The sequence below is a fragment of the Macaca nemestrina genome, chromosome 10 (genome assembly GCF_043159975.1).
Source record: "Macaca nemestrina isolate mMacNem1 chromosome 10, mMacNem.hap1, whole genome shotgun sequence".
NCBI lineage: Eukaryota > Metazoa > Chordata > Mammalia > Primates > Cercopithecidae > Macaca > Macaca nemestrina.
The window spans coordinates 81,641,118-81,666,942 of record NC_092134.1 but is presented as its reverse complement, the minus strand read 5'-3'; the positions used below and the strand labels follow the sequence as shown (position 1 = coordinate 81,666,942).

The 25,825-nt window shown below is 42.1% G+C and overlaps 1 protein-coding gene across 10 annotated transcripts in view; it reads left to right on the top strand.

Moving 5' to 3' along the window:
* Positions 1-25,825, top strand: part of LOC105474340 (sodium voltage-gated channel alpha subunit 8) — a 214,137-nt gene that overhangs the window by 160,268 nt on the left and 28,044 nt on the right. For 7 of the 10 annotated variants that reach the window (XM_071071693.1, XM_071071691.1, XM_071071695.1 and 4 more), the window contains exons 15-21: positions 3,959-4,132; positions 7,132-7,488; positions 10,323-10,793; positions 11,326-11,443; positions 11,985-12,139; positions 14,922-15,095; positions 21,366-21,488. In XM_071071693.1, coding sequence (XP_070927794.1) covers positions 3,959-4,132; positions 7,132-7,488; positions 10,323-10,793; positions 11,326-11,443; positions 11,985-12,139; positions 14,922-15,095; positions 21,366-21,488 — 1,572 coding nt within the window. The remainder of the gene's footprint in view (positions 1-3,958; positions 4,133-7,131; positions 7,489-10,322; positions 10,794-11,325; positions 11,444-11,984; positions 12,140-14,921; positions 15,096-21,365; positions 21,489-25,825) is intronic. The other 3 variants (XM_071071697.1, XM_011728918.2, XM_071071698.1) reach the window with 1 other exon arrangement.

Genomic DNA, 25,825 nt, shown 5'->3' with positions numbered 1-25,825 from the left:
GGATGCTGAGATGGGAGGATCACTTGAGCTCAAGAATTCAAGACTATCCTGGACAGCATAGCAAGACCCCATATGTAAAATAAATAAATATATAAATAAATAAATATCACAATAATACACCCATTACACATGAACATAAATAACATATTGGTGAGGGGAAACTATATTTTCTAAGAAAAACTGGAAGAATGGTATCGTTCAACATTTTGTAAATCTCTTTCATGTCTGTCTTGTTTGTTTGTTTTTTGAGGCAGAGTCTCACTCTGTCTCCCAGGCTGGAGTACAGTAGCACAATCTCGGCTCAGTGCAACCTCCGCCTCCCGGGTTCAAGCGATTCTTCTGCCTCAGCCTCCCGAATAGCTGGGATTATAGTTGCCCGCCACCATGCCTGGCTAATTTTTGTGTTTTTAGTAGAGACAGTGTTTCACCATGTTGGCCAGGCTGGTCTCGAACTCCTGACCTCAAGTGATCCACCCACCTGGGCATTCCAAAGTGCTGGGATTGTAGGCGTGAGCCTAAACCGGCCTCATGTCTGGTTTAATAGAAGATAGTTAGATTCTCTTTTTCTGCTTCTACATTCAGTCTGTTGTGATATGTTATTTTAGCTAAAGTATAGGAAGAAAAGCTTGCCTCACACAAATAAGTACAGTAGTCCTCTCTTATCCAAGGGGGTTACATTCCAAGGCCCCCAGTGGATGCCTGAAACCTCAGATAGTACCAAGCCATACACACACACACACACATACACACATATATGTGTACATATATGTGTGTATGTGTGTGTGTGTGTATATATATGTGTGTGTGTGTGTGTATATATATAGCCACATACCACATAACAACATTTTGGTCAATGACAGACTGCATGTCTGACAGTGATACCATAAGATTATAATGGAACATATATAAAAACTTGTTATATGCCATTTGATATTGGCCTTGCAGGTCAAGTAGGGGAAATGATTGATGTTAAGTAAAGGTGCTGGGACATTTGGTTTTCCATATTAAAAATATACATATATAAATGAAAATATATATATAAGATCTAGATTTGTGTAAGTACATTCTGTAATGTTCACACAATGACTAAATTGCCAACAACACATTTCTCAGAACATATCCCTGTCATTAAGCAATGCAAGACCATACTGTGTTTTGTGAATCTGATAACCAAGATGGCTGCTAAGTGGCAAAAGGGCAAGTAGTTTATACAGCATGGATACACTGGACAAAGGGATAATTCACGTCCTGGGAGGGATAGAGCAGGATAGCTCAAGAGTTCATCATGCTACACAGAACAGCATGCAATTTAAAATTTATGAATTGTTTTTCTAGAATTTTTTATTTAATATTTTTGGACTGTAGTTGATGGTAGGTAACTGCAACTGCAGAAAGCAAAACCACAGATGGGGGGTACTTCTGAAGTTGGAAAAGAGAGGACCATGTGCCTCCTGAGAGGGTCTTAGGGACTCTAAGGATCCTCAACTACCCTTTGAGAACTGCTGCATAGGAACATAAATTCTAAAGTGAATATTTGATGACATTCAGGAGAACAACACTATTGCATTGGGGATTAAGTTTTAATACATGAACTTTGGGGGACACATTCAAGCCATAGCAGACACTTATATATAATTACTGATACACTGCATGTAATTCTTCCCTTTCTCCTCTTTGAGAAACATATCACAGTGCAAACAAGAGCATCATAGGATAACCTTAAATCTGCTCTTCTCAATTTTTAAAAAAGCAATTCCTTCACATAGCTAATAGTTACAGATGTATTTTGACACACACCCAACTGATGGCAGCACGCCATGTGTTGAAGCAACATGGTGACTGACCTCTGTCACAGACAATTCCTGATACCTGGGGTCATTCATCCTGGTGATAGGCAACACCACATGACTGTTTCATTGTTGATTTCCCTTAGGAACCAGAGTTCCCACAGTATAGATATCCCAGGGTCAATCAGCCAGTGCTTGTTCATTAGTACTTCCTGTGTGTTTACCAGGAACCAGTGGGATAACAAATCAAGTCTCTACTTAGTGTGTGTTAGGCAGGCTAGCATTTCTACTTGGAGAAACTTCCAATGGGTTTACACAAAGGGTGAAATGTATGTCAGGATTTGATGAGCTGTCTCTGCTTTCCCTGAACTCACTCAGAGGGATGTTCCATCTATAGATGCTTAACTTGTACTATGAACTTTGATTTTACTTAACTGGATCTCTTTGTGGAATTTTTGTTTCAATTTGAGACTGTTGCATCTTCAATTTAGAAACATGAGGAACTACAGAAAAGCATATGAATACCAAAAACCTGTAGTCCACTTATCCATTTTGATGTATTTCAGTCATCATTCTGTTTTTTTATTGCTGTTCATTAATTCAGTATATTTCCAAACAGCATCTATAATCTAAGTATTTTTTACTATTTTTAATTTTGTCCTCGGACTGTATCTTCAGTTTTCCTTAAACTGTTTCATATGGAAACTTGGTAAACAGGTAGTTACAAGTACTGATATATTATGACAGTTTTAAATCTCTTTTAAAAATAAGTCCTGTCCTCAAAAACATAATATTCAGTAAGAGTCTGATGTTATATGGTTAGCCTAGAATGAAGGAATTGGTTTTGTCAAAACTGGCATTCATGGGATTTGACTTTCATCCTGCATATCACCTCCTGAGGCCTGCAGGATACAGAAGGCATCAGAAAGTGCAGGCACTCTGTCAGCAGAAAAATGGGAGACAGGTAACATAGGGAAGATGTCATTTTTGCACACAATAAGCTATAATCTAAAACATTTATTACATCATTGATTATCATATTGAAAAAAATCAAAAGGAAGCACCAAAGTCTCCAACAATAGGAACATTCTTTGAGGATGTATTTACCCAATAGAATTTTATTCATTATTTGTTGATTTATTATTTATTTATTCGATAGGGCTTGTTCTGTCACCTGGGCTGGAGTGTGGTGGCACGATCCACTGCACTCCAGGCTGGCTCACTGCAACCTCTGCCTCCCAAGCTCAAGTGATTCTCTCACCTCAGCCTCCTGAGTCCCTGGTACCACAGGCACACACCACCACGCCCGACTAATTTTTGTATCTTTTGTAGAGACAGGTTTTCACCATATTGCCCAGGCTGGTCTCAAACTCCTGGACTCACGCTACCTGCCTGCCTCAACCACCAGAAATTTTGGGATTATACAGGAGTGAGCCATCGTGCCCAGCCGCCAGTAGAACTTTATACAAGCAATAAGAGTGAGAGTTGGGAGAAATGTGTAGCAACATGGATAGACTTACGATCAGTGAAAACTCAGACCCAAGATATTATGTATTCTATGATTTTCCAACTCTGTCAAAATCCATGTGTATTTGAAAAAAAAAAAAAAACCAGAAAGAGAATACATAAAAATGATAGTTGTATGCAAGGTGGTGAGATTATAGATATTATTTCCTGTATTTTGCACATTTTGGCAATGTTGTATGCTTTTACACCTTGCAGCAAATGTCTAGGTTTGGTAAGACATATAATGTCAAATTAGCATTAATACTTTAGTTTTCTAATCTAATTGTAACACAAGTGATTTTTTTAAGCAAACATCACAAGTATTATATACATTCAAATGACTGCTAACCCTTTGAAAGGGGTCGCCTTGTGTAGTATTGCCATTGCTTAGCATATTTTCTCAACTGCACTCTTGAACAGTGTAAATTGAGTGGTTCTGGCAACAAAGATGGGAACTTTGGGGCTGCAGACTTCATTCAAGAGGAAAATAAGATTTTCCTGCATCAGGTGGGGTGCTCATGAGACATCCAGGTATTGATATCTTCAGATGCAGAATTTAACTAAGGTTAACTCTTGAGTTTCTTGGACATGTTGTATTTAAAAATAATGATAAAATCATTCTCTTTTTACTGTTTCTTTTTCTTACCCCTGCATCCCCCATTTAGGTTTTCACTGGAATTTTCACAGCGGAAATGTTTCTAAAGCTCATAGCCATGGATCCCTACTATTATTTCCAAGAAGGTTGGAACATTTTTGACGGATTTATTGTCTCCCTCAGTTTAATGGAACTGAGTCTAGCAGACGTGGAGGGGCTTTCAGTGCTGCGATCTTTCCGATTGGTATTCCATATTTCTCCAATTTCTTTTAACATTTCCTATCTTGCAGCTACCAGAAAGAATTTTGCGTAAATTAATTTGATGATTTTAAAAAAAATATTAGCTGTATTTTACTCCCAATTCCAGTTATTTGGCTTAGCTACTCAAATACTGAAAACTTTCCTAAAATACCTGATATAGAAGTTAGTTGTTAAAAATCAAGAAGCAAACAGAAATCAATTTTAAGAAGCTCTTTAGAAAATGCTGCTTAATCTAAGAGCTGTCTAAGATAATAAGTGAAAAATAAGACCCAAGACACTAGATGAAAATGAACTCTCCCAAAGCCCAATGTAAGGCCTAATTTGGGTTTGCTAGTGAATCTATTTTTTTAATCTGAACATCTCCTTGAAATGGCAAGAATTTCTCCTTGTTCAAAGATTACTTTCTTCATTTCTTCCATCATGGTGGCCCTTCCAAAAACTGCTAATAAAATAATGTTTTTTAATACAGATGGTCCCCAACTTATGATGGCTTAACTTAAAATTTTTCAGCTTTACATTCTGCAAAAAAGCAATACACGTTCAGTAGAATCCATACTTTGAGTACCGATACAACCATCCCTTTTTTCACTTTCAGTATAGTATTCAATAAATGACATGAGATATTCTATAATTTATTATAAAATGGGCTTTGTGTTAGATGATTTTGGCCAACTGTAGGCTAATGTAAGTGTTCAGAACATGTTTAAGGCAGACTAGGCTAAGATGTGATGTTCAGTAGGTTACGTATATTAAATGCATTTTTTACTTACAGCAGTTTCAACTTACAATGGGTTTATTGGGCCATAACCCCATCATAAGTCAAGGAACACCTGTATTATATTGAAATTAGTTGTTGAACATTGGCTTTATTTTCCCTATCATTAGCTAAAAAGGAGTTTGTATTAATGTATTTGAAGAAGTTAGTGTTTAAGTTACTACAATGACTCTGAAAGAATAGTTAATAGTATCTTCAAGACAGCTGCCCATAAACATAAGCATAAGTGATATCCTGATTAACTCCTCTGAGAAACTGAGTTACCATGGGGGCATCCCACTCAGACAGAGGCCACTGCTGCTTCCTTGGCATTCGAATTGGCTTAGGTTTTTCACTCCCTGTTGGGAAAATAAGCACTTGCAACTGAGAATATTTAAGGTTTCTTCACTGAAATATTCAGCAGTTCTAAGAAAGAGAATTGGAAAAAGTGAAACTATTTGTAAAACAGAGATTTCACTCAGTCCAAGTCACAAATAACTGCCAAATTTCTGAAACTTCTGTTTACTACTCTTTGTTTAGGATCCAGTCCACAGTGGACTTTTTTGAGAATAGTTATTATCTAGGTGACAACAGAAAGGATTGAGAGTAGCCTTAGAACTTACATTCTTAAATTAAAAGCCACTCGGTAACAATATGAGTGGCCCAGATGTATGCATGTAGGGTAACACCTGGTAAATCTTGAACTCTCTGATAAGACAACTTTTCAATTAAAAAAAAAAAAAAAAAGTTCAAATTGTGCTGTTGCCTTCTACCAAAATTCCTATTACATTCTATGTTAGTTATTTGTTAGTTTATGACATCTAATGATGATCTCATAATTATAATTTTATTGGCCACACTACCATAGCCTTTATGCATTCTAATTCTCAGGCTGGGCCAGGTGTGGTGGCTCACACCTGTAATCCCAGCACTTTAGAAGGCCAAGGCAGGTGCATCACTTGAGGTCAGGAGTTTGAGACCAACCTGGCCAACATGGTAAAACCCCATCTCTACTAAAAATACAAAAATTAGCCGGGCGTGGTGGTGCATGCCTGTAATACCAGCTACTTGGGAGGCTGAGGCAGGAGAATCACTTGAACCCAGGAGGTGGAGGTTGTAGTGAGCCGAGATCACGCCACTGCACACCAGCCTGGGCGACAGAGTGAGACTCTGTCTCAAAAATAAATAAAAAATAATTAACAGGCTGTTAGCCAAGATCTTGTAATTATTTATTACAGAATATAGATATTTCATGATTGACAGGTACTAAAATTTCTGTCCTTTGAATAACAGTATAGGCTCTTTTCTTTCTTTTTTTTTTTTTTTTAGACATAGTCTCATTCTGCTGCCCAGGTTGAAGTGCAGTGGCATGATCTTGCCTCACATCCACCTCCACCTCCACCTCCCAGGTTCAAGCGATTCTCATGCCTCAGTCTCCTGAGTAGCTGGGATTACAGGCCTGCACCACCACACCTGGCTATTTTTGTATTTTTGATTAGAGACAGCATTTCACCATGTTGGCCAGGCTGGTCTCAAACTCCTGGCCTCAAGTGATCCACCTACCTCAGCCTCCCAAATGCTAGGATTACAGGCATGAGCCACTGCAGCCGGCCAGTATAGGCTCTTTTCATAAGATGACTGATGTTTGTGGAACTGCCCCTGTTTGAGAGTTGTGCTTTTCCTCCAAGTTATTCCAAGCATATCACAATGGTTTTTTTTTAATCAACCATTGATTATTTATTGGCAAGAAAATAGATATTTAGAATTTTTTAATGTTTGCTTTTTTGAGGAGACAGATTTTTTTTAACTGTCTGTCCCATACTAGTCTTTTGGTTTCCTACAAATCACATTTTCTTTCACTTGTCCTGTGAGAAGTGAAGGGAAAATCAGTAGGAAAGGGATATGTTCATGGTTTTCAGGGTTTTCATATGTTCAGGGTTTTCAAAAAGCAGATTGACTCAGATCTAAAGTAAAGGAATAAGGCAGTATTCCTGGTTTCTAGTTACAAATTTTTCAACTACTCTGAAATTAATCAGTTTTCCCTTATTTGTGTCTCAGTTTCTCCCCATTTAGTCTGAGACACTCTTAGAAAGTCCTGGGAATTTTCCAAGGGTGCTCAATATATTTAATCTGATCTTACTAATTTTATGTTTTTATTTTAGCCATGTGGTAAGAAAATTGATTAAGTATCATTTATTTTTTTGTTTGGGTTTTTTTTTTTTCCTTAGCTCCGAGTCTTCAAATTGGCCAAATCCTGGCCCACCCTGAACATGCTAATCAAGATTATTGGAAATTCAGTGGGCGCCCTGGGCAACCTGACACTGGTGCTGGCCATTATTGTCTTCATCTTTGCCGTGGTGGGGATGCAGCTCTTTGGAAAAAGCTACAAGGAGTGTGTCTGCAAGATCAACCAGGACTGTGAACTTCCTCGCTGGCACATGCATGACTTTTTCCATTCCTTCCTCATTGTCTTTCGAGTGTTGTGCGGGGAGTGGATTGAGACCATGTGGGACTGCATGGAAGTGGCAGGCCAGGCCATGTGCCTCATTGTCTTTATGATGGTCATGGTGATTGGCAACTTGGTGGTTAGTACTAATTTGTAGATATTTTTGTTCTACACCTTGAATATTCTACCCTTGGCCCAGAAGCCCAAGTCCTTCTACTGCTTAGTCCTCCTACTACCTGTCATGTTTGTTGATTTTTATTCTTTCTTGGCCCAGAAACCCTAAGGTACCAATGAAGGAGAGGAGACAGATACTTACAGAGTGCCTACTTAGTCATGACCCCCACCCACAACTTGTCAACCCTTTTCATAGAGTTAGGAAAGCAAACTCAGCAAAATTAAGTGACTTTCCCAAATAAATATAGGGCTTGTATTTGAACCTAGACTTCAAAGTCTGTGCCCTTTCACCTACAGAAGCCTTCTTGTTTCTTAACCACAATTTCTCATCTTTGGCGCTATTGAAATCTTGGACTGGATGATTCTTTGTTGTGGACTGTCCTGTGCATTGTAGGATTTAGCAGCATCCCTCCTGGCATCTACCCACTAGATGCCAGTAGCATCCTCAGAGCTGTGACAACCAAAAATGTCTCCAGACACTGCCAGATGTCCCCGGGGGGCAAAATTGCCCTCCATTGAGAGCAACCGCTCTAAACTGTCTTAGAGTTTAATTTATATAAATGACAAATCACTTTATTGCTTTACTTTGTTTTGTCCACCTGCTCTCTTCTACCTCTGTCTTTAGAAGAGTCACCAACAGATCTTAACACCTTGTTTCTTAAAGTGTGATCTGGGGACTAGAAGCAACAAGATCACTTGAGAGTGTGTTAGAAATGCAGAATTCTAGGCCCCAAATCAGAACTACTGAATCAGAATCTGCATTTTTAACAAGATCCTTGTGTGGCTCATATGTACACTAAAGTTTGAGAAAGAACTATCTTACAGATCAGGGCCCCAATCCCACCTGCAAGTGTAGGGCAAAGAGGACTGGAAGAAGACAAGCTTATCTGTCCCTTGCACGCTCATCCACATTAGTTCTCTTCCTTTTTCTGCCATAGAGAAGCATGACAGTAAAAGACTCCTACTCACCAGCCTCCGAACCAGCTACAGCTATTCTGTTCTTCCATTTGACCTGCAAAAAAATAGCTACTGTGATGTTTAATTCCTCCTGTTCTCCATTCCCAGCCACCTTTCCCTCAGTCCTAATCCCTCTAGTCTTCTCACTACTTCAGTGACTATAACAATGGCTTCCTGGTATGTAGCATGATCAACATTTCCAAGCCCTGACTTTGTCACCCTTTCTTCATTCTCCTGTTCTTAGTTGTCTCAAAGACATCCCCCCATGGCTGTCTCCAGATACCTGAGCACTTGACAAAAATCAGCTGTTACCACTACCCCCTGATGACACTTTTCAGGTTCCCCTTTGCTTAGTAGTCCCTCTGCCCATCTAGTTTCTAGGAACCTATAACGTTGGAGTATTTTCTGTCTCTTTTCTCTCCATTCCAAGCAAGTATCTTATGTGTCTTAAATGCATCTTTCTTCATAGTATTTTTGTGGGTCTCTTTCTTCATAGAATCTAAGATCTGCCCCTTCCTTTGCATTTTTATAATTCATTCAGTACTTTATGAAAGTGTAGTCTCAAGACACCCTGCATCATAATTACACAAGTTTCACTCACAAAAAAAGGCCAAATCCCAGCCTCTACACCAAATCTACTGAATCCAAATCTCTTTAGAGAGTAGGCTAAGGAAATATTTTTAACAAACATCCACACCCCTCACTCCCTGAGATTCTAATGCATGCTAAGATTTGGGATTTCTGTAGCCTGATCCAGACCCTTATCAATTCATGCATGTAACAGCCTCCTAACTTCTGCCCTTCCCCTCTGTATGTAGTTAGTCTGAATGACTTTTTCAAATCTCTGTCATCATCTGTGACTCCTTTACTCAAGAACCAGTAGTGGATCTAATTAAATAAAACTCAGATCCTTCAGCCTGGCCTTCAAAGGCCCCTCCAACTCACCCCCATTTACCAACCATATTCCTTTTTAACTCTACAAATGGTGCAGATAATCTGAATACTTATAGTTCATTTATTGTTTCCACCCTCCCACTCTGCACATGACTGTTATCTCCTCCTAAAATGTATGCCTTACTCTTCTTCCCAAGTATGACAAAGTAAGGACCAAGTATAAATCAAGAAATGAGCACCTCTCCCACTCCTAAAAAGTAAGTCTTAATAAAAATAAATTAATTAATCTTAATGTTCAATGTAGTAAAATAGGAGATGAAAACAAAAATAAATAAAGCTTGTATCTGATGGCTTGACCTTTGGCTATGCAGAAGAACATAAAAGTCACCATCACTGTCTTGCTAAAGCGATTTTATTTTTGTAAATGTTAGGAAAACAAAATTTGTTCTTAAAATACAATGACATGAAGTGTATTTCAGTCCTACCTTCTTGATTTTGTTGTGGATGGCACTTCAAGCCTAATTTTTTTTTTTCTGACGTGGGTCCTCTAAGAACTCTGCTCATGAATACGTGGCATCTACGCACTTTGCGACCCTCCCCAATAATGTATATTCACCTTTTTATTTTGGGGAAATTTCCTTCCAAAATGGATACAGTCTTTGTTTTTTCTAATTATAAGAGAAGTAGTATATTTTGGGGTACATATATATGTATGTAAAACTATAAAAGACCCAAGAAAAGAGGTGCTAAACTCCTTGTATTACAACCAAAACCAAACACATTCCCACCCGGTAACATGAGTATTTAAAATACTACGTGGGCCAAACACAACACAACAAAGCCTCTTTGAGTCTGTCACATGAAGTCCGTTGGCTTCCAGTTTGCAACCCTGAGTTTGGTGGATAACTTTTCTACATTTGTTCTTTTTTTCCAATGCTACTGGCATAGGTGCTGAACCTGTTTCTGGCCTTGCTCCTGAGCTCCTTCAGTGCAGACAACCTGGCTGCCACAGATGATGATGGGGAAATGAACAACCTCCAGATCTCAGTGATCCGTATCAAGAAGGGTGTGGCCTGGACCAAACTAAAGGTGCATGCCTTCATGCAGGCCCACTTTAAGCAGCGTGAGGCCGATGAGGTGAAGCCTCTGGATGAGTTGTATGAAAAGAAGGCCAACTGCATCGCCAATCACACCGGTGCAGACATCCACCGGAATGGCGACTTCCAGAAGAATGGCAATGGCACAACCAGTGGTATTGGCAGCAGCGTGGAGAAGTACATCATTGATGAAGACCATATGTCCTTCATCAACAACCCCAACTTGACTGTGCGGGTACCCATTGCTGTGGGGGAGTCTGACTTTGAGAACCTCAACACAGAGGATGTTAGCAGCGAATCGGATCCTGAAGGCAGCAAAGATGTAAGGTCCCAGCCTAGAAACAGCCTTGATCCTGTGTGAGAACAAACAGGGTGCTGTCAGCCTTGGGGATTGTTTCAGCTATGGGCTTGGTAGAGAGATTCTGGAATAACCAACTTACGTGGAGAACTAATTCCACCCTCCCAGTATCATTCTAGGCCTTTCCTAGATGAAGTGGAATCCTAAGATGATCCTGGACCCACCTCTGTCACTTCTGGATCATCCGGGTCAGAGGCTGGAATAATCCCTTGAGTACTTCCCTGCCATTCATCTTAGTTATAGCCCTGAAACCAACCTATAGCCGCGTTTAGCTTTGGGTGGGTCATTGTCTTCCGTGTGTAGGTTTTGATGTTATATCCCATCTGGAAAGAAGTTTTGAGGGCCCATGGATGTGGTTTGCTTATCGCGAGTTGTAGTAAGAATTCTAGAGAAGAGTCAGAACTGGCGCCTCATCCCCACCAGAGGCAGAGTTCTCAGTGTGGAGTGGGCATGTTGCCGCAGAGCTGCCTGATGTCCCTTTTCCTTGCATGTCTAGAAACTAGATGACACCAGCTCCTCTGAAGGAAGCACCATTGATATCAAACCAGAAGTAGAAGAGGTCCCTGTGGAACAGCCCGAGGAATACTTGGATCCAGACGCCTGCTTCACAGAAGGTGAAAGGGGGCGAGGAGGGGATGAGCTTGGGACACTCGTGTTGCTCACAGACACAGCTCTGCCGGGGCTAGTGGTGGGCGAGGGGCAGCTCAGTGGCTATCTTCAAGAACTTTGCTCCCCACCCCACCATTTTGAAGGAAACTTAGATTATTTCCCCTATTTGTATCTGACAAGTATATAACAAGTTTCTATTCTCACTTTTCATTGTCCATTTTCTCTTGGCATCAGCCCAAAAACTTCCTTTCGTACGACCTGTTCTGTCATGGCCGTGCCTGCCTCCTGACTACCCTTTTCTCCTCCCTCTCACTGCTTCTTTGTAGGGCATCTTCTTGACTCCAGAGGGCCTTGCCCCGTTAGCCTTTGCAGCATAGCCTCAGCCCTGCCACCCTCTCCATTTCTGAATCGGGCATTCTGATTCAGCCACTGTCCTCCTGGCTGTGTGGTGGGGCAGCACCTGGCAGGGCCTGGGAGATGGAGGAGAGGGCAGGTCTGGGCGGGGCACGTTTCCACGGTCTGACCTGCCTCTCCCGCTGGTGCCAGGTTGTGTCCAGCGGTTCAAGTGCTGCCAGGTCAACATTGAGGAAGGGCTAGGCAAGTCTTGGTGGATCCTGCGGAAAACCTGCTTCCTCATCGTGGAGCACAACTGGTTTGAGACCTTCATCATCTTCATGATTCTGCTGAGCAGTGGTGCCCTGGTAAGGTCCAGGGGAGAGTGTGAGGAGGGATTGGCTGGGGAAGGGTGTAGAGAAGCCAGTGGGAAAAGGCTGAGGCCCAAGCCCAGTGGCTCTGAAAACAGATTGGCTGTGGTCCCAAGAATAATGATCTGTTAAGGTGCTTTGGGCTGCTACTTTGAGCCTGTGGGATTAGAATCCATACCTGTTCATGTCCTGATCCTCTGTAGACTTAGCACTATCCCTCTCATGTGTCCCCACTGCCTGGTTTACCCATCTTTAGCAGCCCCTAAAATGAACTTCCCTCTCTTACCTAATACCCCAAATCTCTTGTTCTTTGCTTTTCAGTTACCCAGGATGGGAGGGAGGTGGTATTCCTCCGCTCACTGTCCCTTCACAGCCTACTGGATATAGAGAACCCGTGACATTAGCAAATGTTTAGAGTCAGATCTCTGGTACAAAGGTTATTTATATTCACATTGTCCTAAGTGCTTATTAATCAGTGAAACATACAAGGCCCAGAACACACAGGCTCCTCCACTGCTGAGACTAATTATCTTGGCATTTGCTTTTATTTTTAGCTGGGTTATAACTGAGGACACCTGGACAGGGTGTGGTGTGAGGGAGTTGCTTGCTGGTTGAATAGTCTTGAGGACGGCAGGGACTAGAGACAGTACACACTTTCCTTTCCTTAAGGGAAAGGTGAAGAATGCATAATGCTGAAGTATATTTAAAGAAGATGGGCACGTTCATGTAGGTGTGGAATCAAAGCTTAATCTGGAAGCAAAAAAAAAAAAAAAAAAAAAAAAAAAACATAACAAGGGAGAGTCCCCAAATTCAGTGTTAAAGATTTTGACAGTGACTTGGGAAGTTTCACTGACTTGTGAGGCAGGAGAATAAAAGCTGAGAGAGGCAGCAGTGTGTATTAAAGACAAGCCCAAGGTGAAGAAGACAGCTTTCATGAAAAGGATCATGGGAAGCGAGGGGAGGGTTTACACAGGAAGGTGTCAGGATTAAAGTAGGAGGCAAAAAAGATGGCTTGGTAGCCACTGATCTGAGATCTGAGAGAAGGGGAGCCAGACCGCCCCGCCTGCGCCTGGGCCATTTGTTGCATCAACGAGCATTCACACAACACTTCCTGAGGTGCCGCAGAGGCACCCAAGATGACAGCATAGTCTCTGCCCTTGAGGAAAGAGAGGATCAGACTAAGCCAAGTGATTGGAGAAATGTGTTTTTTTATTGTTGGTATTGTTATTCTTCAAGTCTAGTAAACAAAAATCTAAACAGTATGACCCATCATTTGGTTCTTCTCTTCCCCATCTCTACAAAAAAGAATAAAGCAGTAGTGAACCAAAGGTTTTGAATGTTCTTTACTGCTCACCTTTGACAATTTTTATTTGTCGTAATGATTAGGCAAAGGATATTTGGTTCAGTACGTACAGATCCTGTGTAACAGTAGGCATGATATTTAAGAATAACAAAGTGAAGCCACTGCTAAAATATCCAAGAAGAAACTAGAACGTGGTTATGATGGGACTAAAGAGGGTGGGGATTAGGGCCTTCAGTGACATGAGATCTGTCTTGGGCATCTCACATACCTTGGATTATAGAAGGGATTCCTAACAGATGGGGTTAAGGGGAAACCTGACATGGAAGCTGTTGCCTTTTTGATTGAGCAAAGGGGATTTATTTGCACCAAGACCCTGAGTAGGACTGTGGAACCCATAACCCCTGTCCCACTGCCCGTTGATGAAAGTGGAGCTCCTGATATCCATGTGCCTCCAGTTTGGAAGGTGAGACTGCAGACAGCCCAATTCTGTTCTTCCTTCTGGAGCTGTTCAGAGCAGGCACCTCCCATTGTATCACAGAGGACTTCCTCCCCACCTCCACAGGTTTTCCCATGCTTTAGGAATTCCCTCCTCTTGGCACCTCACCTGTGTAGTCCATCACTCTGCAGATGGGAATGCTCACACCACCATATAAGGGATTATCCCACTCATGAATGCCAAATAAAGTAGTGCTAAGATTTTCTTCACCTAAGTGTCTCCCACCCATATGACCCTCCACCCATACTGTGGTGTCAAGGGACTAAAAGGAGGAAAGATTTTATCATGTCTTTTATATATACTGTTGGTGAGGATGGGGAGAAATTGAAACACTCATCTGCTACTGGTAGGAATGTGAAATGATGCAACCAACTTTGGAAAACAGTTTGGCAGTTCCTCAAAAAATTAAACAGTTACCATATGACTCAGCACTTCCATTCCTGAGCATATGCCCTAGAGAATGAAAACATGTCTACATAAAAACCCATGCACAGATGTTCACAGCAGCATTGTTCACAATAGAAACAACACACACGTCCATCAACTGATGAAGGATAAACAGAATGTGGTATATCCATATATTGGACTATTACTCAGCCATAAGAAGGAAAATCTAGACAGAGAAAGTAGGTGAGTCGTTGCCTAGGGCTAGGGGGTTGGGGGTTTAGGGGGTGATTGCTAAAGGGTATGGGGATTCTTTTAGAGGTAATGAACATGTTCTAAAATTGATTGTGGTGATAGATGCACAACCCTGAATATACTAAAAGCCGTTTTAAATGGCTGAATTTTATGATGTGTGGATTATATCTCAATAAAGCTGTTAAAAAATAAAAAGCCTGTGTAGTGGGGGAGTGAAGCTAAGGAGACAGGGAGCTGATGATAGGCCAGCCCATGTAGGAGGGCTCCTTGAGGACAGCAGTGCTCCCTGTGGCCTGCTTGCCTTTAGGCACTATCATAGGCAGCTGCTGCCTCTCTTTTAGGCCTTCGAGGACATCTACATTGAGCAGAGAAAGACTATCCGCACCATCCTGGAATACGCTGACAAAGTCTTCACCTATATCTTCATCCTGGAGATGTTGCTCAAGTGGACAGCCTATGGCTTCGTCAAGTTCTTCACCAATGCCTGGTGTTGGCTGGACTTCCTCATCGTGGCTGTAGGTGTCTTGCTTTCTGTTTCCCACCCCTTTCAGCAGGAACACAGAAACAGAGAGGGGTCTTTCTTTTTCTAAGGGCAGTAGCTGTCCTGGGCCCAGGTTATAGGTCAAGGTGTAGATGTAGGTGTGGGTAAAGTTCCCTTGCACTCAGATCTTCGTTTTAGGAAGGGGCACTCTGAAGTCCCTGCATTTGCTCCAGGAGGACTAACCAACCAACTCTTTAGTCTGGTGGGTTTGGCTTAACTTAGATTCAGAGATTAGGAGTGAGAAGTGGAATCACAGATCTCAAAGGCCCTTGTTATTAGGCTGGGGACGGGAAGTTCTTGCCCCAGGCCAACAGGATATCCTCTTTTTGTGGCTGGGAGAAGGGGTGAGAGAATGAGATGGGGGCTGCTGGGACAAAGGTGGTAGTGGGATCTCTGTGGTCTCTCCTGCTGACCATTCCCATGAACACATCCATCCAACTCAAGTCTTGATACCAGACTCATCCAAACAAGTCAGTTTATTAGGTGAGGGGAGTTCACACTGAAATAAAGTCCCCCCTTCTTCCCACACGTTGCCATTCTACAGTGATCATGAAACTTGAGAAATCCTTTTTTCCTCCAGGTTCCAAGACCATCTCCGAGGTTTGCTGGCCATGACCTCCTGTGTTTTTTCCAGGTTGGAAGCGACATCCTTTCTAATTCTTTCTCACCCCACCATCACTTGTCCCTTGTCAGCTTTACTAAGGATGATGACTATTCTCTTATTCTGTATAATAACTAAAGCTTCTTTCTTTCCGCCAAATCAGCATTTTAAAGAAAGGATGAATGGGATTTGTAGGACCAAGGCCTGTGGAAAATTTAGTCCCCTCTGAGGGCTGTTAAGTGCCAAGAAAGTAGAGTGGTGGAGGCTAGACTGGTCATGTAGAATGTAGGTTTCATTGGCTGCATGGTGAACTACCTGTAGAGTACCTCTGAGATCCAGGATAGAGCAGCATAGAAACCTCTCCAATGGCAGGCACCCAGCACTGAGCCAGTAATGATTTCTGCTCTATAAATGCATTTCTTTTCCAATACATTGTTTGCAATTTCCATGGTTGATGACCCCCTTCCCAGAACTGTCACTGTGCCCTCAGTTGCATCCCCATTTCAAAAAGCCTGCCTTTGGGAAATGCCTAAATGAGGTGAGGAGCCCAACCCTAGAAGGTACCAGTGTGAGACCCTCGCAGCGAGAGATGTTAGCACTCCCTCCAGCAACTGTTGATACCATCCTGTGGTGGAAGGACCTGTACCTCCCACAGACAGAAAGCTGGAGCTCTAAGGCTTAAAGAATGGGCTTGAGATAAGACCCAGAGAGCCAAAGTGAGACTGGGCCAGTTCTCTTTCTAGAGAAAGAGGAAGTGCCGTAGAGTCTTCATTTCACAATAGCTCCTCAGGACTACCTAGCGTCAGGTGGGACACCTGAACTCAAACTGGTACTCCCAGCTGCCTGGGGAGGCTGTGATTTGAAACAGAGCTTCCCCACCATGACCCACCCTCACCAGAACACGTTCTTCCTCTTTTCCCTAGGGTGAGCTACCTAGAATTTGAGGATATTGATCAGGTATCCCACATGCCCCTGCCAAACAAATAAGCTGTGAAAGCACTAACAGTCCTGCACATTAGCATTTATTTTTTGAGATGAGGTCTTACTCTGTCACCAGCCTTGAGTGGAGTGGCGCCATCTCTGCTCACTGCAGCCTCTGCCTCCTGGGCTCACACAATCCTCGCACCTCAGCCTCCCGAGTAGCTGGGGCTATAGGCACACACCACCATGCCTGGCTAATTTTTGTGTCTTGGGTAGAGATGGAGTTTCACCATGTTGCCCAGGCTGGTCTCGAACTCCTTGGCCTCCCAAAATGTTGGGTTTACAGACATGAGCCACTGTGCCCAGCCAGCATTTATTTCACAAACATTTTTATGACTTTATATGAGGTAGAAGGGGGTAAAGAGCATAGGACAGGCATGCAGTCAACTGATACTAATTCATAAGCCCTCTAGCTTTTGGGGGTTGCTTGATCATTACATTACTGTGGTATCCAACTGGCTCCTGTGAAGACCTCTGTGCCAGTTATTAGTAAATAATATAGTCGAATGCCATTATCTGTGTAGAATTGCTCCAGAAGCAATAAGGAGAAGCAGAGGTTATCCCTGTTGCAAGCATGTTCCCAGCCCCTGGGGAGCTTACACTAGCTTCCACAGCAACTATGGCCTGATTCCAGGCTTGTGCTAGGTGGGGGGACATTCCCAGGCCATCACAGTGGCTTCAATCGCTGCCACTTTTGAGTTGTGGAGGGGCAATTAGTCTTGGCCTGTCACCTGAACAGCTGGAACTGCTGGACTTTTTGGTGTCCATTTGAGTAAAGTGTCTGGTTTCTTTGGCATTTTAGAACATGCAGCAGGTTACGTTCTAACTTAGCACCATCCACTGGTGACTTGATGTCTGAGTCTGTTACTCATCGCACTTGTTTCCCTAATTGATTTTTGTTCTTCCTTGTTGCCCCTTAAAGCTGTAAGTACTTTTCAGAGTCATGGGATTATCCAGATGACTTCAAGGTTAATTCAAGCCATACAAGTTCTCAAACAAGGAAAACATTCTGTTTTGCTCAGCTCCTTGGCTGCATTGGAGATTGTGTCCTGTAAAAGAATTTTGGCATCTTTTCCCCAGGACGTTTATCCCACTGTATATGGAGATCAGCAAGCCTGTCAGTTCCAGAGATGGGGACTTGCGGAGACCACTTGCCTCATCCTGAATTCAGACTGCTGAAACCATTCTCCATTTGAAAATATTCACATCATTTTGGAAGTCACCTAATGTCTTTCCCCCTTTTTTTCCAGTCTGCAACCATAGATGCCCTGAATTTATTTTTTATTTTTTAATGTTTTTAGGTAGGTCTCACCCTGCTGCCCAGGCTGGAGTACAGTGGCACAGTCATGGCTCACTGCAGCCTCAAAGTCCTGGGCTCAAGCAGCCTTCCCACCTCAGCCTCCTGAGTAGGTAGGACTGCAGACACATGCCATGGCGCCCAGCTTCATGCCCTGAATTTGATGTCTCCTCAATTCCTTTGTTTGTTTGTTTGTTTGTTTTTTAGGTTTGATTCTTTCCTTAAAGAATACTTTTAGCAATGTTAGGATTATCTCCAGGAAGGGCTTAACAGAGACTCAAAGGATTATAAGAGAGCCCTCGACTGCTAAAGAATAACCCAGATAAGACCCTTATTGATCCTGTCCTGAGCCAAATTAATCAGCTGAGTAACAGCTTATCTCTCAGCAACGTTTAGAGCCAGCCACTGAACTGGCCTTTAGACCTCCTCCTTCATTCTCCACACTGTGGGCCTATTTGTTAGCAGATAAGTCACCCCCTGAAGAGCTGGGATCTTCTTACGTTATATGGTGCCTATAGCCACTCAAAGCTTAGTTTCTTGCAATCTTTACCTGACAGTTTCGTAAGATGACGCTGACCCAGGGGACTGTTGAGCCCAGGTACTTGGTTGAGAAAGAATAGCTTCCCTTCAGGTATACCTGTTAAGACCTCATGAAGAATCTGGCAACTTTCAATTCTTTTGGATTTAAGAGTTGGCTGTACTTGGTAATAATAGGGAAGTATACACCTCCGTATAAATTCTTATTGATAATGATGGATGGATAGAGAGAAAGGGATTGGTTGGTGCTACTATGTTCTAGATAGGGCTTTTGTGGCCCATAGTTTAGGCAGACGTTGAACTCTGGACCATCTGCCTTTCCAAGAAAATTAGGGTAGCCTAATAGGGCAACATTTACTTCCAGATTTGCTTTGGACACTGCCTAGGGCTTCAGAGAAGATACCTACACTGGTGGATTATGAACACATGCATAGATCAAGGTTCATACCCCTTTTTATTTTATTATTTATTTATTTATTTATTTATTTATTGAGATGGAGTTTCTCACTTGTCGCCCAGGTTGGAGTGCAATGGCACCATCTCCGCTCACTGCAACCTCTGCCTCCCGGGTTCAAGCAATTCTCCTGCCTCATCCTCCCAAGCAGCTGGGATTATAGGCAAGCACCACCACATCCAGCTAATTTCTTCTTGTATTTTTAGCAGAGACCGCGTTTCACCATGTTGGCCAGGCTGGTCTCGAACTTCTGATCTCACGTGATCCACCCACCTCCGCCACAACGCCCGGCCATACCTGTTTTAAATGGAAACCTTTAAACCTGCTCATCCTGACCCTTGCTAGGTCATTCACCTTCCACTTCTATCCCCTGCCAGTCATGCTGCTTAATTATACATGTCTTCATTTTTTTTAAAATTGTGTGTGTGCAATTCACAGACACAGGATCAAATAATTAAAGCCCTAGGATTAAGATAAAAAGCAGCAAATGAAACTAAGTTGTAGATTGTTTCTTTTTTCCTCTCTAAATTTTCTTTAAAGTATCATCAATTTAAGTAAGCTAAGCTGATCTGCAACCACCACTTCCCAGTAGGAAGAATTTAAGAGCTGTTGATGGAAATATCTTAACCTATCCTAGAATTTGTGTTGTAAGAAACCCAGAACCCAGCCAGGCATGGTGGCTTAAGCCTGTAATCCCAGCACTTTGAGAGGCCAAGGCAGGCAAATCATCTGAGGTCAGGAGTTTGAGACCAGCCTGGCCAACACAGTGAAACCCCATCTCTACTAAAAATACAAAATTAGCTGGGCATGGTGGCACATGCCTGTAATCCTAGCTACTCACCCAGGAGGCTGAGGCAGGGAGAATTGCTTGAACCCAGGAAGTGAAGGTTGCAGTGAGCCAAGATTGCGCCTTTGTTCTCCAGCCTGGACAACAGAGTGAGACTTTGTCTCAAAAAAAAAAAAAAAAGTAGAAACCCAGAACCCAAGCATTCTGGAGTCTGACTAACTAAAGGTATTTTTAGATCTGTTCTCCCCTGAAGAATTCGGTAACTCTCAGCTCAGGCCCAGGCAGGCATAAATGTAGTTAGCATGGTGTTGAGGAAGCATCGTGGTAACTGCTCTGAGAGCTCTGGTAGAATAAGGTAAGTTTGCCTCTGGCAGAGCAGGAAAGTGACCACATGTCTAGGCCTGGAGGTCTGCAGGCTTCTTCCCCCTGGTACGGCAACATATTCAAGTCTGGATTGTCCAGATAGGCCTGTTGGAATGTTGTCATGTAATCTGCCCACTGGGGACGTGACCTGTCTGTGGAAGAAAAAGCATTGGCCTGGGAGTCAGGCAGTGGAGGTCTTTAATCTTGGTTCTACAACTGCCAGTGTAACCCTGGGCAAATTCTTGTGTACAGGTCTCAATTTCCTCATCTATCAAATTAATTTTTTTTCCAGAATTCTTCCAGCTGTTATTCTAATGATAAGAGTTATAGAAGATTGACATGGAAATGACAGACCTGAGGATAATTCATTTTGGACTGTTCTGGAAGGAAAGAATGAGAATTATAAGGAAAAGTATGGGTTCATTTGTCCAGACTCACCCAAGTTCTTGTGGCCATGGAGGGGTCCTGGTTATAGTTAAAAGTCAAAAGGATTATCATAGTTAAAAGTGAGAGATAGAAGGATATGTTTAAAAGATAGAGATACAACTCACTTAAGTGAGTTCTCATGGAGCACAATTCTTCTTGGGAACTGCAAAGTCAGCCATGGTACTTATTGAACGTTTTCATTGTTCTTAATGTCATGATGCATAAGATTCTCAAACAAATGGTTTTTTGTCAACCAGGAGTAAGAGAGCTTGTCCCTGTTGGAAAGCCAATGGTGAATGAGCTGAGGAGGGGGCAGCTTGTGTGGAGTATGTGTATTTATCTGTATTCTTTTCCATAGGTACCATTAAATTTGTCTGGCTTAATTTAATGGGGACTTCTGGGACCTGCAGAGACTGTAAAGGGCGAGGGTAAGGCTCTTGTCTGTTCAGGCTCCTCTCCTTCCAGTGGAACTTCCTCACTCTCTCCCTCTCCCGTCAGCCTCTCCCCTTTTCCAAATTGTGTGTATGTTCTACCGCCTTCTCAATTTTCTCTTCCCTCTTGTTTTTTCTTCTGCCTCTCAACCACCTTTCCTTCCAGGTCGTTTGAGTCAAGTTGAAATAGGCAGCTGGTGTTACCCACTTGCTCTACCTGGGGGGCCCAATCTGTGTCTTCAGTGCTAGGGGCTTTATTCTAACACTCTGGAACCTCTGTTTTCTTTTCTTTTTTTTTTTTTTCTTTTATTTGTTTATTTTTTTGTTACCTTTTTTGTTTTTGTTTTTCTCTTCTGTTTCTGTGTAGGTCTCTTTAGTCAGCCTTATAGCTAATGCCCTGGGCTACTCGGAACTAGGTGCCATAAAGTCCCTTAGGACCCTAAGAGCTTTGAGACCCTTAAGAGCCTTATCACGATTTGAAGGGATGAGGGTAAGATACTAAGAGCAGCTGATCCTTCTGCATGCCAATGGAAACTGTTTAAGCATGCTAGAACTGATCACATGGTGGAAAGATCATTCAAACACGAATTCTGTGATGCAGCTGCTGATTTGATCCTCCACTCTCTCCCCCACACCTGCCCCGTGCAAAGGGGAATTGCGTTAAGCTGCCTCATCACATTAATATTGGCCCCACCCCCAACAACATGCCATCGCAGAACATGTTAACATTGGCTATTCTCATTTGGCCTGGCTTACCTGTAGCACTTGGGGCGGCTTTCTGGGCTGTTGATTTAATAGGGAGAATCACCAGGTGCAAAGAAGGGGAATTGTAACCCACAGACCCACTGAAAAGCACAGGCTTCAGGCAGGGAGAGTGCTGTGTAGGGGCATCAGCCAGGTGGGGACTGTGGCCTTGAGGTCACTGAGAAAGCAGCTGAGAATGGGCTTGAAGACATGATGGCAGGCCCGGAATTGGGAATGGAGCAGAATTTGGCATGGCCCTGGGAGAAGAAATGCTTTTCTTTCTATTTGGATTCCTCTTATTGCACCTTGTTGTTCTCAGCCCAGTCCCATACGGACTGGCAGCCTCTGTCTGATAGCAAAGCTTTTTTCCTCACCCCCAACCCCTCTGCCCATGCTGTATGGTCCCCTAACACTGTCAAAATGACAACCAGGTATGATGCTAGATGATTGAATATCAGCTAGTTCTCCTGAAATTTCTTGATACCTCCTATTCCTGCTTTGGTGATACTCCACCCAAAACAATACAAGGTGTTGTCACCCTGCCGACTTAGAAACAGGGTACCTTCTTGGTGCCATTTCCTTGTCTCTTGGTTTAAATAGTTGTGCGTGTGCATGCGTGCATGTGCGCGCGCACACACACACACACACACTAAGAAGTCAATTTCTTAAAATCAAAGGGGCAACTGGCTTTGGTGGTAATAGTTGTCTCGTGGTGATCAGAGAGAGGTCTGTTATACTTAACGAGACCAAGAAAACTCGCTTCAATTCAGATGTTGAATACATGCAGGAGAGCAAACCAGAGGATATATTTTTAAATGTGCAAATGTCAGAATGTAGGAATAAAAATTAAACTGTTACAATAGTCTACGTGAAGCAAGACCGATTGGAAAAACTAGATACCAGGACAGTGCTGCTTCATTCATTCCTCATCTGTGACCCCTGGCTGTTCTTCCATGAAGCCACCCACAGTTATATAGGAAGATGAAAACTTAATTGGGACTTGGGAATTTTATTATGTTAATTTATCCAGACAAATGCTTTTTGTAACAAATTCATGTTTCTTCTGTAGCACAGTCACAGTTTGGTTTACTAAATGTAAGCTTTCTGCAACTCTCCTGAAACCATCTGCAGGAAGGGCAGTTCCACAGTAGTGTAAACTTATTTTAATTTTTTTAAAAACTTGGGATTTTAAGACTTTGTCCCACAGATAAGAGAGGTTTTAGCATGTGTGCAGTAAGGTCATTGCTATGCTTAGGCTAAATTTAGGAAGAGAGTTTATTACACAAGATTCAGTGGTTTAGACAGCCACGGTGGGATTGAACATGTGGTTAAAATGCTCGTCTCTGCTCCCTCCCCCTTTGCACCTTTTCCAGAGCTAGTTAAATGTTTTAATAAACCACACTGGTTTTTTTATAAAGTTGATAATCCACTTTGGTGACTGAAAAACTGAGGACAAGATGCAACCAAAAGAAGTCCACTGAAGACAGTACTTGCAGCATTGTACTGGAGCTCCTCCGCATCCCCTTACGGTGATCCCTGATCTCCCAAAAGGAGATCGGTGATACCTGAAGAAATCCCCTCATCCCCCCACCAAAAAAAATGCCCATCTGACGCATCTGATGCTTGTTACTAACTCTTTCCATCTAGATGCTCATTACTGTCAGTCCTGGCCAGGCAGACAGAAGCAGTCCTCATGGCCGCTGAGGCCAGTTTGCTCATGAGGCAGTTACTTGAATAACCTGGATGCAGGAGCCGTTTTGGGAGCCACAAAATAGTCTACATGAATAGTCTTCCCTTTAGCTGCCCCTTTTTTCTCTACCTTTCCTGGACTCTCAGTTTCCAGTCCCCTAAAAACTTTTATTTGTCAACTTGAAAGTAGTTTAGGAGCCCGGAGGTCCCAAATGAATAATCAGAACAGTAGATAGTTTTATTTGAAAAGCATTACGATGTTTTATTTGAAAAGCATCTACATCAAGATTTTTTTCGGTAAGATAATGGGGGAGAACAAGTTTGAACCCAAAGCTGGAATTTAAAACAATAAATGTACATTGAGGGAAGCTTTGGAATAAGAGCGCCACCTCATTTGGTTGACTCCAGCCAACTAACAGATGGTATTGACCATGGCTGGTTAGGCAGGTGAAAAGGGATCAGGGATCCATTCCTGCCCTGCAGGTTTCCTAGCACTTCTGTGGAAGAGTAACTGCAAGAAGAAAAGATTGGATCTGGCTAAGCTTATAGTAAGTTTCCCAGTAATAAACAGAATTAGGTACACATGTTTTATTTAAATGTCGTTTTTCTATGGGGCATTTTTTTTTTTTATTCTTTGGTTTTGGTTCTTCCATATGCCAACACTTGAGAGATTACCTTTAGAAAATTTTAAATAAGAAATCTTCATAAACTGAACACCATCCATGCAGATGGGCTCAACTGTCACTGTGCTGCTCCAATTACAGACTCAGAGCTTCACTTGAGAAGGGAGCATATATCCCAAGCCTGTCCTGGGACACTGACTTCAGTCTCCTCTCCTTCCTCAAACCAAAGACCAGGAAAACTGAAGCACTTGTGCTATAGGCAAAGGAATACTTAATGTAGTTCTTTGCTTTTCTCTCCTCCATAGTAATCTTCATTTAAAGATTTCGCTGTGCTGTTAAATTTTTGAGGGTATATAATATTAGTGCCATGAAACATGCATGCATTTTTGTTGATTGTCAGTACATAGTTGTCCATTAAAGCCATGTTCCCTCTGCCAGATATTAAAAGCTTGCTGATTTATAGTATTTAATGAGCAACAATAATGTCCAAGACATTATAGAGAAGACAAAAATATTGTAAGAATTAATATCCATTGGAATTTTCTCATCAATTAAATGGGATTTGTATCAATTGCCAAGTATAAACTTCCATTGATAAAAGTAACTTTTTATGGATTACTAAAACCTAGCTTTGAGTGATATTTCCATGTCTAGTTCTTAACAATAATAGATTTCATGATAATTAAAGGCTATGTAGAATAACTAGAGAGCTTGTATAGAGAAGAGAAGATCAAATTCATTGACTATCAGTGGAAATTTGAATTATCATTTATAATATATATTTAGTGTGAGACTTCAAAATAAGAAATATGATCTCTTGCCCAGTGGTTGCTGAGAATAACAGCACAATGATCATTACATACGGAGCACAGTTAAATAGTTTCTTCTTAACATATTGCAGCTTATCAGCTAATGTTCAAAGCAAGGAAGAATTATTAGTACATTTAATCAACTCTGGGCTGGCCATGCTGTCTTCATGCCTGTAATCCCAGAACTTTTGGAGGCCAAGCTGGGCAGATCACTTTGAGGTCAGGAGTTCGAGACCAACCTGGCCAACATGGCAGAACTCCATCTCTACTAAAAATACAAAAATTGGCTGGGCGCGGTAGCACGCATCTGTAGTCCCAGTTAGTTGGGAGGCTGAGGCAGGAGAATCGCTTGAACCCAGGAAGGGGAGGTTGCAGTGAGCCGAGATCGCATCACTGCACTCCAGCCTGGTCAACAGAGTGAGACCCTTTCTCAAAAAAAGTAAATAAATAAAAATTTAAAATTAATCAACTCTGTTTTCTGTTTTATTCATAATACTAAGGTAAAAAGTTTTTCTCTGGTTATGATTAAAGTACATTTGCATCTTATAAAACTTTGGATTTTATAGGATTTTATATCAGAGAATAAGGCTCAGTGAATATTTTTGTATATTGATTCACTTGATCAAATGGATCAATATATAAAATTTTGTATATACTTTATGAGAATAAAAGTTCTAAGAGATCACTTCGTTAATTTTTCTTCCCTGTGGTAAATATTAACCCATATTTAACTGTAACCCATAGTATGTAGGACAGGTTAGACTGGGTTTGAGTAGAAGCTTAAGATCATTCTCTGCATAGTCAGAAGAGTTCCTGGAGGAAGTAGGTTCTGAATTGAGATTAAAAAGCAACATGCCTCGGTTTCAAGTCTTTGGGACCTACTTCCTATGCCACATTTGTAATGGTCTAACAGAAGGTCACAGTCTCCCACCTAAGGTCTGCTGCAAAATGCTGTCACATAG